This window comes from Petaurus breviceps, unplaced genomic scaffold (assembly GCF_028583685.1).
Source record: "Petaurus breviceps papuanus isolate PSGF00001 unplaced genomic scaffold, PetGlider_PUasm1.0 90792, whole genome shotgun sequence".
Taxonomy (NCBI): Eukaryota; Metazoa; Chordata; class Mammalia; order Diprotodontia; family Petauridae; genus Petaurus; species Petaurus breviceps.
Window position 1 is genome coordinate 18103153 of NW_027187347.1, and position 12858 is coordinate 18116010.

General features: G+C 37.5%; 1 protein-coding gene across 4 annotated transcripts in view; it reads right to left on the reverse strand.

Moving 5' to 3' along the window:
• GSK3B (glycogen synthase kinase 3 beta) overlaps positions 1-12858 on the reverse strand; it is a 304997-nt gene that overhangs the window by 8199 nt on the left and 283940 nt on the right. For 2 of the 4 annotated variants that reach the window (XM_069069985.1, XM_069069987.1), the window contains one exon: positions 5864-5999. The exons of the other annotated variants lie outside the window; for them this stretch is intronic. In XM_069069985.1, the coding sequence (XP_068926086.1) occupies positions 5899-5999 (101 nt within the window). In that variant the 3' untranslated portion in view covers positions 5864-5898. The remainder of the gene's footprint in view (positions 1-5863; positions 6000-12858) is intronic. 4 annotated transcript variants of the gene reach the window in all.

The window sequence follows — 12858 nt, forward strand, 5'->3', positions numbered from 1 at the left end:
TTCCTGAGCACAACTATCTAACAAGTCCCTTTCTGTAGAGTCCATTTCACAGGAATAAAAGGTAGTTTACATTAAAATGAATGAAATCCTACCATATGCTTTATAATTAAAGAATTGCCTCAAAAAACCTTGTTTATACTGACAATTCATGTTTCTGGATAATAATGTCAATCTTTGGTTGGAGGAGGAATGCTAAACCTTCATATGTAGTAAGATACTAGATATAAATCCACCTGGAACTTGATCTATTTGTAAGAAAGGGCAGAATAATTTTCTAATGACAGTAATTCTACATAGATTCTTATCTAGAACAATCTCATAAAGTGGTTTTTGATTTTCAGAATAAAATATTTTGAAATGCAAATTGTAAATATTTCTTTATCTACTCTAAGTAGTTCTGTGTGCTGTGTTATTCTTGAATGCTTAACAAAAAGATTTATCAATTATTGGGAATTCAGCACACATGAACACTGTCCCTGGCAATGCTTTACACTCTTGTTCTAACCAGTCCCTTCTTTCACAACACAGGCTGAAACTCAGTTGGGTAAACATCTCCAAAATAGAGCTTATTTTTATCTACATCAAATCTGCTTCTTGTTCAAATTTTGCTCAGCAACAAATGTAACAGAAATCCTTTTATGCGACCAACATCTTACACTGCATACCAAGATAAGGTCAAAATGGTGACATTATTTAGACATAAAGAGTGATACCATAAGCAAATTAGGAACACAAAGAATAGTTTACCTGTCAAATTTATGGAGAAGGGAAGAATTTATGACTAAGCAAGAGATAGAGGACATTGTGAAATGCAAAATGAATAATTTTGATTACATTAGATTAAAAAGTTTTTGCACAAACAAAACCAAGGCAACCAAGATTAGAAGGAAAGGAGAAAGCTGTGAAACATTTTTTACAGCTAGTGTTTCTGATAAAGGCCTCATTTCTCAAATATATAGAGAATTGAGTCAAATTTATAAGAATACAAGTCATTCTCTAATTGATAAATGGTCAAAGGATATGAATTGGCAGTTTTCAGGTAAAGACGTCAGTTATCCATAGTCATATGAAAAAAAATGCTCTAAATCACTATTGATTAGAGATATGCAAATTAAAACAACTCTGAAGTACCACCTCACACCTATCAGATTGGATAACATGACAAAACAGGAAAATGTAAATGTTGGAGAAGATGTGAGAAAATTGGTATACCAATGCATTGTTGGTGGAGTTGTGAACCAATCCAATCATCCTGGAGAGCAATTTGGAACCATGCCAAAAGGGCAATCAAATTGTGCATACCCTTTGATAGAGCAATACCACTATTAGGTCTGTATCCCAGAGATTAAAAAAAAATGGACAAATATCTACATATACTAAAATATTTACAGCAGTTCTTTTTGTGATGGCAAAGACTTGGAAACCCAGGGAATGCCCATCAATTGGGGAATGGCTGAACAAGTTGTGATATGACTGTAATGGAATGCTATTGTGCTACCAGAAATGATGAGCAGGTAGATTTCAGAAAAACCTGGAATGACTTAACATGAGCTGATGTAGAGTGAAATGAGCAGAACCAGGAGAACACTGTACACAGTAACAGTAACACTGTGTGATGATCAACTATGATTAATTTAGCTATTCTCAGCAAAATGATCCAAAACAATTCCAAAAATCTCATGACAGAAAATGCTATCTACATCCAGATAAAGAACCATGGAGTGAGAATGCAGATCGAAGCATGTTATTTTCACTTTTTTTTTTGGTAGCTTTTCCCTTTTTTCTGTTTCTTCTTTCACAACATGACTAATGTGGAAATGTTTCCATCATTGCACATGTATAACCTATATCAGATTGTTTGCTGTCTTGGGGAGGAGGGAGGGAAAAAAAAGCTGATACTCAACATCTTATAAAAATGAATGCTGAAAACTATCTTTCCATGTAATTAGAAAAAAAAATATTATTTACCCAAAAATTGCTTGAAAGCACTGGCATGATTTGCTCATCTGCTACACCAAGGCTATCCTATGCGGTGTTCTATTTATCTGTTAAGAGTTTTAAAGGTCTTTTTATGCTATATATATATTTTTTACAAAGGACAAGCAACAGCCTCTTAAGTGAATATGGGTGGGACCAAATTCTACTTCAAATCATTTCATTTTAAACCATCAAAAAAAAATGGAACCAAACTCCTTAGGTTTGGATTTTGCTAATAATCTCCTCTGAAATATGTCCAAATCACTTTAGGAGAAAAATTTTGGTTGCTAATCATTTTGCCTAGATAGGAAGGAATGTGAGCTCAGTTGCCAAATCTTGCCATTCCTAAATGAATGCTACCTCTGGCATCTGTTCCACTTGCACAGACACCACGCCAGGGCAGACCCTTATGACAGACTCCTAACTGATCCCTGGGACCAGTCTCTTTTTCACTCTAATCCATTTTCAACACAGCTGCCAATGTGATTTCTATAAGGTACAGATTTCACAATGTCACTCCCCTACTCAAACTCTAGTCATTCCCATTACCTCCAAGATTAAAAATAAACTCCTGTTTGAAATGTAAAGCCCTTCACACAATGACCCTATCCTAGCATTCCAGCCTCATTCCCGACCACTCCCTTGCCTACACTCTACAGTTCAGTCAATCTTTCTTTCTCTTTCTCAGACATGGTACTAAAACTTGGGTCTGTGTCTTTGCACTGGCTGTGCCTTTCCTATTCTTCCTGCCCCCTCCCCAACCTGTAATATACTCTCTATTTTCCTCTCAGACTCACTAGGTCCCTTCAAGTCTCAGTTCAAGTGCCTTCTTTTACATGAAATCTTTCCTGATTCCCCCCCAGATGTTAGTGCCCCCTCCATTACTTAGCACACAGGTTTGTGTGCATGTGTCTCTATATGCATATGTACATGTTGCTTTTTCTCTCTAGATCAATCATATGCTCTTTGAGAGCAGGGTCTGTTTGCTTTTGCATCCCCCATGCCTGGCACAATCCCTGGCATGGAGTATGTGCCTAATAAATATTAGTGATTGATTGGATGATGTGCTTAAGCAGACTTTCTTTTAGGGCTTAAACTGGAAGTAAAATCTACGCTATTCGATATGATCCCAAAGCTCATGCTTAGTCTATTCCATTTTGTATCTTCTAAAGACATTATCTCCATAATTAAGACTGTTAGTTCTAGGATAAGAAGAATTGTTGACAAGAACATTATTTTATATTTTTAAAGTATATTTAAAGAGGTTTAAAAATTGGTCTGGGAATAATTCCAGTTATTATTTAATTTACTTGGCTCAAAACTAATTTTTAATAACAGCTTTCCTTCTTGGTAGGAGGCTAAAGAAGGCAACAGTGTGCTCATTTGCGGGGGGTGGAGTGGGGTGTAGATGACACCATTGTTCCCCAGAGAAAAAAAGGAAAAAATCAATTACTTCTTTACTTAAGACCATTCTTATTGGATACATAGTGGCATGGAACCAATGATAAAATACATATTAAAGCCTCCAAGTACAAATCCCTTCTACTCTGAGTTTTTTTATATACACACACACATACATACATATATATGAATGTATGTGTATATATGTATATACACACATACAAGGATCATAGACTTAAAGTTGGAAGGAAATTAGAAACCATGTAGTCCAGCCCTCTCATATTACAGATGAGGAAATTGAGGCCCAGGGAGGTTAATATCCATATTCTCATGCACATTCACCCAGTCAAGTAGCCTGGGATAGTATAAAAGATACTGGACTTGAATTCAGAAGATATGGGCTTGAATTTCAGCTCTGCTCCTTACTATCTGGGGGATGTTGGGCAATTCTTAACCTTTCTGGATCTCAGGTCCTTCATTAGTAATACCCTTTTTCCCTTGCCCCCCCTCCTGATCTTGGGTGATTCTTTCAGAGCCCATCCAAGATGGAAGGATGGGGAAAAGACTCACCAATGCTAGGAGCACCCTTCCCCCTAGTCTTTCCTCCTTCCCTTGGACTGCCTGACTGCTCACAGGGATTGCACAAGATGGGAGTCAGTAACTCTATTCCTCCTGATGAGAGAGAAGACCATGGGTCCTAATATCTATCCTGCCTCTATATCTTTCAATGTTGCCCAGCCAAGAAGACTTGGGTTCAAGTGCCACCTCTGGGTGACCCTAAATAATTCACTTAACTTCTTACTGCTCCAGACAACCCTGAGGCTCTAAGATGCAGAAGAGGTACTGACTTTCATTGATGGAGGGAGATTCTTTACTTGAGAGTTCCCTATACTAATGAAATCACAGATCCACTTCCTATCCTTATTTCTGGAATGTTAAACTTAGGCAATTTCACAAATATATACATATAGAAGAGACAAACACAGAATTACATAGATCTGAGACAGACACACTCCATCCACACACACCAGAATGGATAGGCAGATGGACAAAGACCCATAATGAACAGAAAAATCACACAACAAATAGTTATCAATTAGCAGTGGTGACTAAAGTACTATGTTTTTTAAAAAAATTTAAAAACTTTTATTTAAAGTTTCGTGTTTGAAATTCTATCTCTTCCTCTCCTCCCCCAGACAGTAGGCAATCAGATATAGCTTTTACATGTACAATTATGTAAAATATTTCCATATGAGTTATTCTGCACAAGATGAGAATAAAAGCAAAAAAAAATGAAAGTGAAAAATAGCATGTTTCAGTCTGTATTCAATTATTATCAGTTCTTTCTCTGGAGGTGGATAGTATGCTTCATCATTAGTCCTTTGGGATTGTCTTAGATCATTGTACTGCTGAGAAGAGCTAAGTTATTCACAGTTCTTCACCAAACAATATTGTTGTTACTGTGTACAACATTCTCCTGGTTCTGCTCACTTCACTTTACATCAGCTCACATAAGTCTTTCCAGGCTTTTCTGACATCATCCTGCTCATTTCTTCTTCTTCTTTTTGCTTTTTTTTTGGGGGGGGGAGGCAGGGCAATTGGGGTTAAGTGACTTGCCCAAGTTCACATGGCTAGTAAGTGTTATGTATCTGAAGCCAAATTTGAACTCAGGTCCACCTGACTCCAGGGCCAGTGCTCTACTCACTGTGCCACCTAGCCACCCCTGCTTGTCATTTCTTACAGCACAATAATATTCATGACAATCATATACTACAGCTTGTTTAGCCATGTTCCCAATTGATGGGCATCCCTTTGATTTGCAATTCTTAGCCATAAGGTACTATATTAGGCATTGCGGGCCCCTTCCTTGCTCTTAAGGAGCTTATTTATATTCCAATTGAGAAGATATAAACACGTAGAACATTAAATATTGACACAAAGAGATAAACAACAGTCAGCATAATAACAAGGAATATCTTAAGCTGTGATACAAAGAAAAAAAGTAAGAGATCTAGAATGAGAAGATATGGGTTCAAGCTGTGGCTCTGCCAATTTCTGTGTGATTCTGAGTAGGTTATTTAACTTTTCTGGGTCTCAGGTTAAATATTTGTAAAAAAAGGGATAGTGATACTTTTCAATATTTATCTCATTAGTCAATTATGGTGGCCAAATGGGGCAATGTATGTACAACATTTTGTTAACAAAATAATATAAATCAGTGTGTGTGTGTGTGTGTGTGTGTGTGTGTATAAGGGAAGCAGTACAATAAGTAGATTGAGCCCTTGGAAACCTTGCATTTAAGCCAAGGTTTTCCTACTTATTATCTGTGACTGTAGGCAAGTCACTTGACCTCTCTGTGCCTCAGTTTTCTCACCTGCATAATGGGTATGCTACTACTCATACTTCCTATTACACATGGTTGTTGTGAGAAAAATAGTATGTAAATTGTAAAAATTACAGAAATATGAGCAATTATCATTATTACCAAAGGATACACAATGACTGAAGAGATGATAAGAGCTAAATGCTCTCAGTGAGGTTCAAGTCACCAGGTCCAAAAGTACATTCCAAGGCACTGAAAGAACTTGCAGATGTGACTGATGAATTGTTGTTGGTGATTTCTGAAAAATTGTGGAGAATGGAAGAGGAGCTTCAGGAATAGAGACAGGTATAATGTACCACTTTTCAGAAAGGGGAAGAATATGGACTAGATTCTTCTAGGCCAGTGTGACTTTGACTTTGGTTCTTGGCAAAATTCTAGAGCGCTCTATTGTGGTGATGGCACCAATCTGAAAGGTCTGGCTACCATGTGGGATAGAGTATAAGGACAAGGTGGAATTATGGGCTCCTTCTGATAAGATAAAATTTTATAGGGGCAAGTGTAAAACTCTAATATTAAAAAAAATTACCTGCATGGGCAGATGTGGCTAAACAACAATTCATGTGAATAGAATGTGGGGATTTTAGTGAACTCTAAATTCAATGATGAATCAGCAAGGTGACATGGCATCCAAAAAAAATGAGTATGAAAATAAGTATCATGCAGAATAAGAGATGTGAGAGGCAGATGCTCTGCCCTCACCTGAACGCCTCTGCTGTCAGGCAAGTGCACATTTTAGGAAAGATAGCGACAAGATAGAGTTTAGACAAACTAGGGTACCAGAATGGTGAGGGAACTACAAACCATGCTGTGGAAGCTGAAGGATAGGCAAATATTGAGCCTGGAAAAGAGCAGACTTAGGGTAAATATGAAGGCTCTCTTTAAATATCTAAAGGGTTGTCTTGTGGAAGAGGGATTAGATTTGTCCTGCTCTGTCCTAGAGGAGATAACTAAGAAGTAATAAGGAATGGATTTCCAGCAAATTGTACTAAAACAAAAAAGCTATCTAAAAATAAAGAGCTGCTCAAAAGTGGAATGGAAGACCACAAGATAGTATGTTCTCATTTTGGAGGTCTTCCAGCAGATTCCTACTCCAGTCAGATGATGAGAAGTCTCTTCCAATTCTGGGATTCTATGATTAATTGCTAAGGCAATCATATAGACAATGAATATCAAAGTGGGTCATGGGAGCGAGAAGGATCACTGTAGGCTAGAGTGGCTTGGGAAGGTTTAATGGAAAAAGGAGGATTTGAGCTTGAAGGATGAATAGATCATAAATCCATGCAAATAAACAGATAGACAAGGGCATACAGACAGGAGCATACCCCTTGCTGACTGTCTCTGGGCACTCACTGAGCCCTTTCAAAGCTGTTTCGTCAGCTTAAGTAGAATTGGTCCTATATTTGAAGTCAATTAGCCTGAATGCTTGCAGAAGAGCAGAAGATTCTTTTCCTTTTTTGTAGATACCTAGACATAAACATGTTCTGATGTTCACTGGCGAAATTAGAGTAAAATGAGCTCAAGAGTTTTTCTGGGAGAAGCCCCAAGATTAAATCCAGGTCACGAGTCCAGTGGGGTCAGTTACGAAAGAGTTAAAAATTGATCGCCCTTTAAATTTGTGAAGAAATGTCACATGGATTTTTTCCAAGTTAATGATTAGACCCTTTAGTGGACCAAACACTTACATCTATCTGTCTATGCTCCAATGGTCTCTCCGATGGGACTGTAACTACAATGTTCCACAGTATAACAGCCCTAGAACTTTGGTTCTTGGCAAAGTTCTAGAGTGCTCTATTGTGGTGATGGCACCAATCTGAAAGGTCTGGCTACCATGTGAGACAGTGTATGAGGACAGGGTGGAGTTATGGGCTCATTCTAATGAGCTATCCTGCTGGCAGAATAGATAACTTCTCAGATCTATCTCACTTTCTCATCTGGTTACTTCTTTAGGCTTGTTATTTCTTTGGGAATGGAAGTTACCTCCTCCTTTTACCTCAAATTACTGTGACTTCTGACTTCCCCAAGTATTTACATGTTCCTCTAAATTTAAGAATCACACAGTCCTTGCCTCTGTTGGGACACCTAGGGATCCCTCCCTTTATAGTCTTCCTGACTTAGTACTATCCTGAATAGTGCAGTTCTACAAGGAGGAGCTTAGGGTGCTACAGAGTCCAGTACCCTCTGATTTGGTAGATGCCAGCTTTCACCAACACATACATTACATTACAATCCAAATATAATTCTAGGTTGCTCTTATGGTGTGCCAATCCTTTTCCTCCCTATCTTCATCTGCCAATACCTCTTTTGGTCTGAGTGGTTGTATTATCCTTCCCTCAGTGTCTTAGCGTGTGTGTGTGTGTCTGTTTCCAACATCCTATCTATCTGTTTTTTCTTTTTTATCTGACTCTTGTTCCTTGATGCACAGGGTTCCTTAGTGGGGCACTGAAAATGCATAGGTCTCTCTCCATGGGATGGAGGTCATGTCACTATATAGATCCTTTCTCCTTATTTCTTGGTTTTACCTTCTCCTACTTCCTTCTTGGCTCTCCCTCCGTGAGCTTTGACTCAACAACAACTAATACTTATTAAGTGCCAATCATGTGTAGGCATGAGAGGAAATATAAACAACAGATCAGCCTTGCTTTTTGTGAAGGAGCTCTTCCAGGTTATCACGGAAAGTGATTTACAAAACAATGAACTCAAGAAGAAAAAGAAGTTGTACACTGTACCTCTAACTGGGGAAAGACAGACTGTGGTCTTCTGAATAACTAATGTAAGTGTGACTTCTTCTCTGAAAGCAATGGCTATATTAGATTACTACGGAATGGAATGTCCTGAGAAAGAAAGCGAGGCTGTACTGAGACTGAAGTAAAGGATCAACTCAGGTTACAATGGTTTTGCAAAGGGAATTTAATAGTTGGCTGTTGCCTTGATGCTTAACCTTACTGGACCTCAGTTTCCTCACTGCTAAAGGGAAGGCAAGACAACCTCTGAGGTTCCTTCCAACTCAAAATCTGTCATCCTATAAGGCACTGTTGAAGAGAGGTGTTAAGGATATCCCAGAAGTCAGGGGCTCTCAGGTAGGAGGCAGGTGTCACAGCACTTCTTTGTAGTCAGATTCAGTGTAAAAAGTAATGATGACCTATGAAATACTTCAATATTTATGCTTACTCATGTGGATACTCCCTCCGAAGGTACAAATATTCCAACATAGCCATGACTATTTGATTCTGTGTGACTCTAGTTCATAGCCCCAACAAAAGCAACCCTTGCCAACACTGCACCTCCCCAGCCTCCCCAACTACCCCATCCAAGGGTTGGTGGCTCTGCTCTAGACTTCTTGCTGTTGTGTGGATACCAACTGGGCACAAATAATTCCTGGGTTACTCCTAGCTCATTACATGACTGGCTCACCTTCTCTTCTGTCCATTTATCTCTCCAACGACAGCCTCTATGCCATTTCCCCAGCACGGTTCTCTGTAGGTTGCTACTATGTGCCTCTTTATTGCTCTTCGGGTGACCCACAACTTTAATTCTTAGGAGATTCTGCTATTATATACTGGAAAAATGCTCATCTTAAAAAGATGGGCCTTATCCCCGAAAAAAGCCATATGTTGATGGGTAAAATGGTCAGAGGATATGAAGTTTTCAAAAAGAAAAATCACAAACTATTATCATCAGCTATAAAGACTGCTCCATATTAATAATGAGAAGTATAAAACAAAAGAACTGAGGGTGTACTTCACATGAAGCAAACTGAAAAAGATGACAAAAGACAGAAGTAACTGATGTTGGAGGAGTTATGTATTAGGGAAACTAATACACTGTTGGTGAGAACTGTGAAAAATTTCCAACCATCCTGGGAAGCTTTTTGGGACTGAGCTAAGAAAGTGATCATATGTTCATGTCCTTTGATGCAGAGATCCTACTGCTAGACATTTACAATAAGGAAAGGATATAAATGATAAAAACAAATGTTCTAAATAAAACAGAGTATTTGTAGCAGTAGTTTTTTTTTTTATAGCAAGGACTTGTAAACATCACTTGGGGGATAGTTAAACTCTATGTATTACATGAAAACAGTGGGATATTACTACACTGAAAGAAACTGAATATAAAGAATATGGAGAAAAGAAGACTTTTATGAACTGATGCAGAGTGGATAGAAGCACAATGACTATACAATATAAATGGAAAAAGCAGCAATAAGATTATCACACAGAACACTGTAAAATTAAAATTACCTAGATTGGTCCCAAAGAGACATGAGAACCTTCCTTTGTCCACAGAGTGTTGGTGGAAATATGAGCATATAACATTACAAATAATTTTGGATTTGGTCAATGAATTGGTTAGTTTTGCTCAACTGATTTCTCCCTCTCTTTATTCTTTGTCATAAAAGAATGCTCTCTGGGAACTGGAGGTGCAAGGGACATATTAGGAAATGAAGGTGACATTAAAAAAAGATGTTAATAGGGGCAGCCAGGTAGCACAGTAAGAGCACCAGCCCCAGAGTCAGGATGACCTGGGATCAAATCCGGGCTCAGACACTTAGCACCCACCCAGAAACACCTGGCCGTGTAACCTTGAGCAAGTTACTTAGCCCCAATTGCTTATTGGCGGCCAGGTGGCTCAGCGAGTAAGAGCACCGGCCCCAGTGTCGGGATGACCTGGGATAGAATCTGGACTCAGATACTTAGCACCACACCCAGAAATAACTGGCTGTGTAACCTTGATCCCAACTGCTTTAAAAAAAAAAGATGTTAATAGAATTTAAATGTAAAAAGATAGACTTTTGTTCACGGAGAAATTTGGTATCACGGAGAAATTTGGTATCATTAAAAGGTCCTTATGATTTTCCTGAAGTGTTATATATTATAGCCTAAACAACAGGCATTCTTCAAGTACTTAATAATATTGGTGGATAGTTTGGGCTAAAAATTTTTAACATATACATGCATGAAAACCATGTATTGGTAATTTCTACCTTTCATTGCTTAAGATTTTGCTATGCTCTTCACTGAATGTTGCTTAATTCCAATTAATCTCCATTTTAATTTTCTACATCTTTACTAATTTAGAAAAGTTTATGGACACATTGGATATACCATTTAGTGTCAAAAGGGAACTTTAAGTTATTTTTGAAAATATCATTGGCATAATTGTGTACATCTGTACATTGAAAAGAAAAACAACCAAAGCCAAAACTGGACCTGTGTGATTCATGGTAGGGAGTTACCACAGATGAAAGTCTTCTACCAGTGAAAATCAGTACCTTCCCTGTAGCCTTCTGACTTAGTTGCTTGGGGCATTAAAAAGCTAACTGATGTTTCTGGTCACATTCTAGTATGTCAGATATAGGATTTAAATCTAGGTCTTCCTGACTTCAAGGTCAGATCTCTATTAACTACTGTATAGCAAAACTCACTGAAAGGGGAAAATGAAACAATCATGTGTTTTCAATATGACAATGACAATGAAGTGAGAAAGATCTAAGATAACAACGATAAAAATGGGAAAAAAAGATTACTTTCATCAGAACAAAAAGAAATGCAAAAATAATGTTCACAGAATTTTTAGTGTGGTAATTTTGTATAGTTATTGTCAGTGTATACCTACCTTTTTTCCCCTCAAGAATGTATATAAGCAAAATGTGTAACATATAACATACATGATAGGATTTAGAGAACTGAGGCAGCTACCATTATTATTCAATAGCTCACATTACGAATTGATTTATTATGAAGTATTTTATCTATATGATCTTACTTGATCATCAACTTCATGAATTCCTGAGAAGAGATTTATGTTTTGCCATTTGTATTCTGAGACAATAACTGATCACTGTAACTAACCTGAATTTGGCTCTATGTTTGTGATATTTTTGCTTATGTAATTGTCACCATGTATAATGATGAATTTTCTATTTCTGCTTTTTTATTTGGCCTCACTGAGGATTCACTGAGGCTTCCCATGTCTCTCTGAAATTTTCATTTTCATCATGTCTTATGGTAAAAAGTAGAATTCCATTACATTAACACATCACAATTTATCCAGCCATTCCCTAATCAATGGTTCTGATATATTTTAATCACAAAAAAGTATTGCTAGGAAAATTTGAGGATCTTTGAGCATTTCCTTTCTAGCACTGACCTCCCTAGATTATATACTTAGTAGTAGCATTGCTGAATCCAAGGGTAGGACCAGTTTACAGACTTGTCTCACATAATTCCAAACTGTTTTCCAGAATGGTCTGACCAATATTCACAGTCAAAAACAACGGTGTATAAGAGCATTTGCTTTCTCTTCAACAATCTTTTATCTTCTTTAAGGACAAGATTTCCTGACTCCACAGCCAGCACTCTCCCCCTTAAGTCATCCTGTAGATATTACCCCTGTTTTAAAGATGAGGAAGCTATGGCTGAACCAGGTTAAATGACCAGGTCAAGGTGAACCACACAATGGTGGGAGGAACTGAACCAAGGTTGTCGGATGCCAAGTGGAGCTTTCTTTCCATGCTACTATTTCTCAGATAGCTCTCATTCCTGTGCTATGCTATAATTTGCCGTTTTGTGATGTGTATCCTTTACCTCTATTCTTAAGTTATGGAACTATACAGAACAAATTAGTTTTTATTATCTATCACATTTTACCACCCTTCAAATATTTAATTTACCACCTATTTACTATGACACTTTTTTGTTTCTAAATGTCTAAATTCAAACATCCTTCCCATCTAGCTGTCTATTACCAAAGATAAACTTTCCTACTTCATAGGATCACAGATGCAGGGCTAGAATTGAACTTAGAGGCTACTGAATCCTTGAACCATGACTGATAAGACAACTTTCATAATCAACTATCCAAATTAACCTCCTCTGGATGTCCTTTATACTTAGCTAGTATAAATGTGGCACCAAGAACTGAATACAGTACTCTAGATGTAGTCTGATCACTGCATGGTACAGTCAATTTTTTTTACTTCCTATGATCTAAATGTGATGCTGCTTTTTTTTTTGAGGAAAAATTATTAGGAAAACAGGTAAAAAAAAGTCTAAAATTAGTACACCTAATGATGTTAAAAATTATCTTTTGGTTTT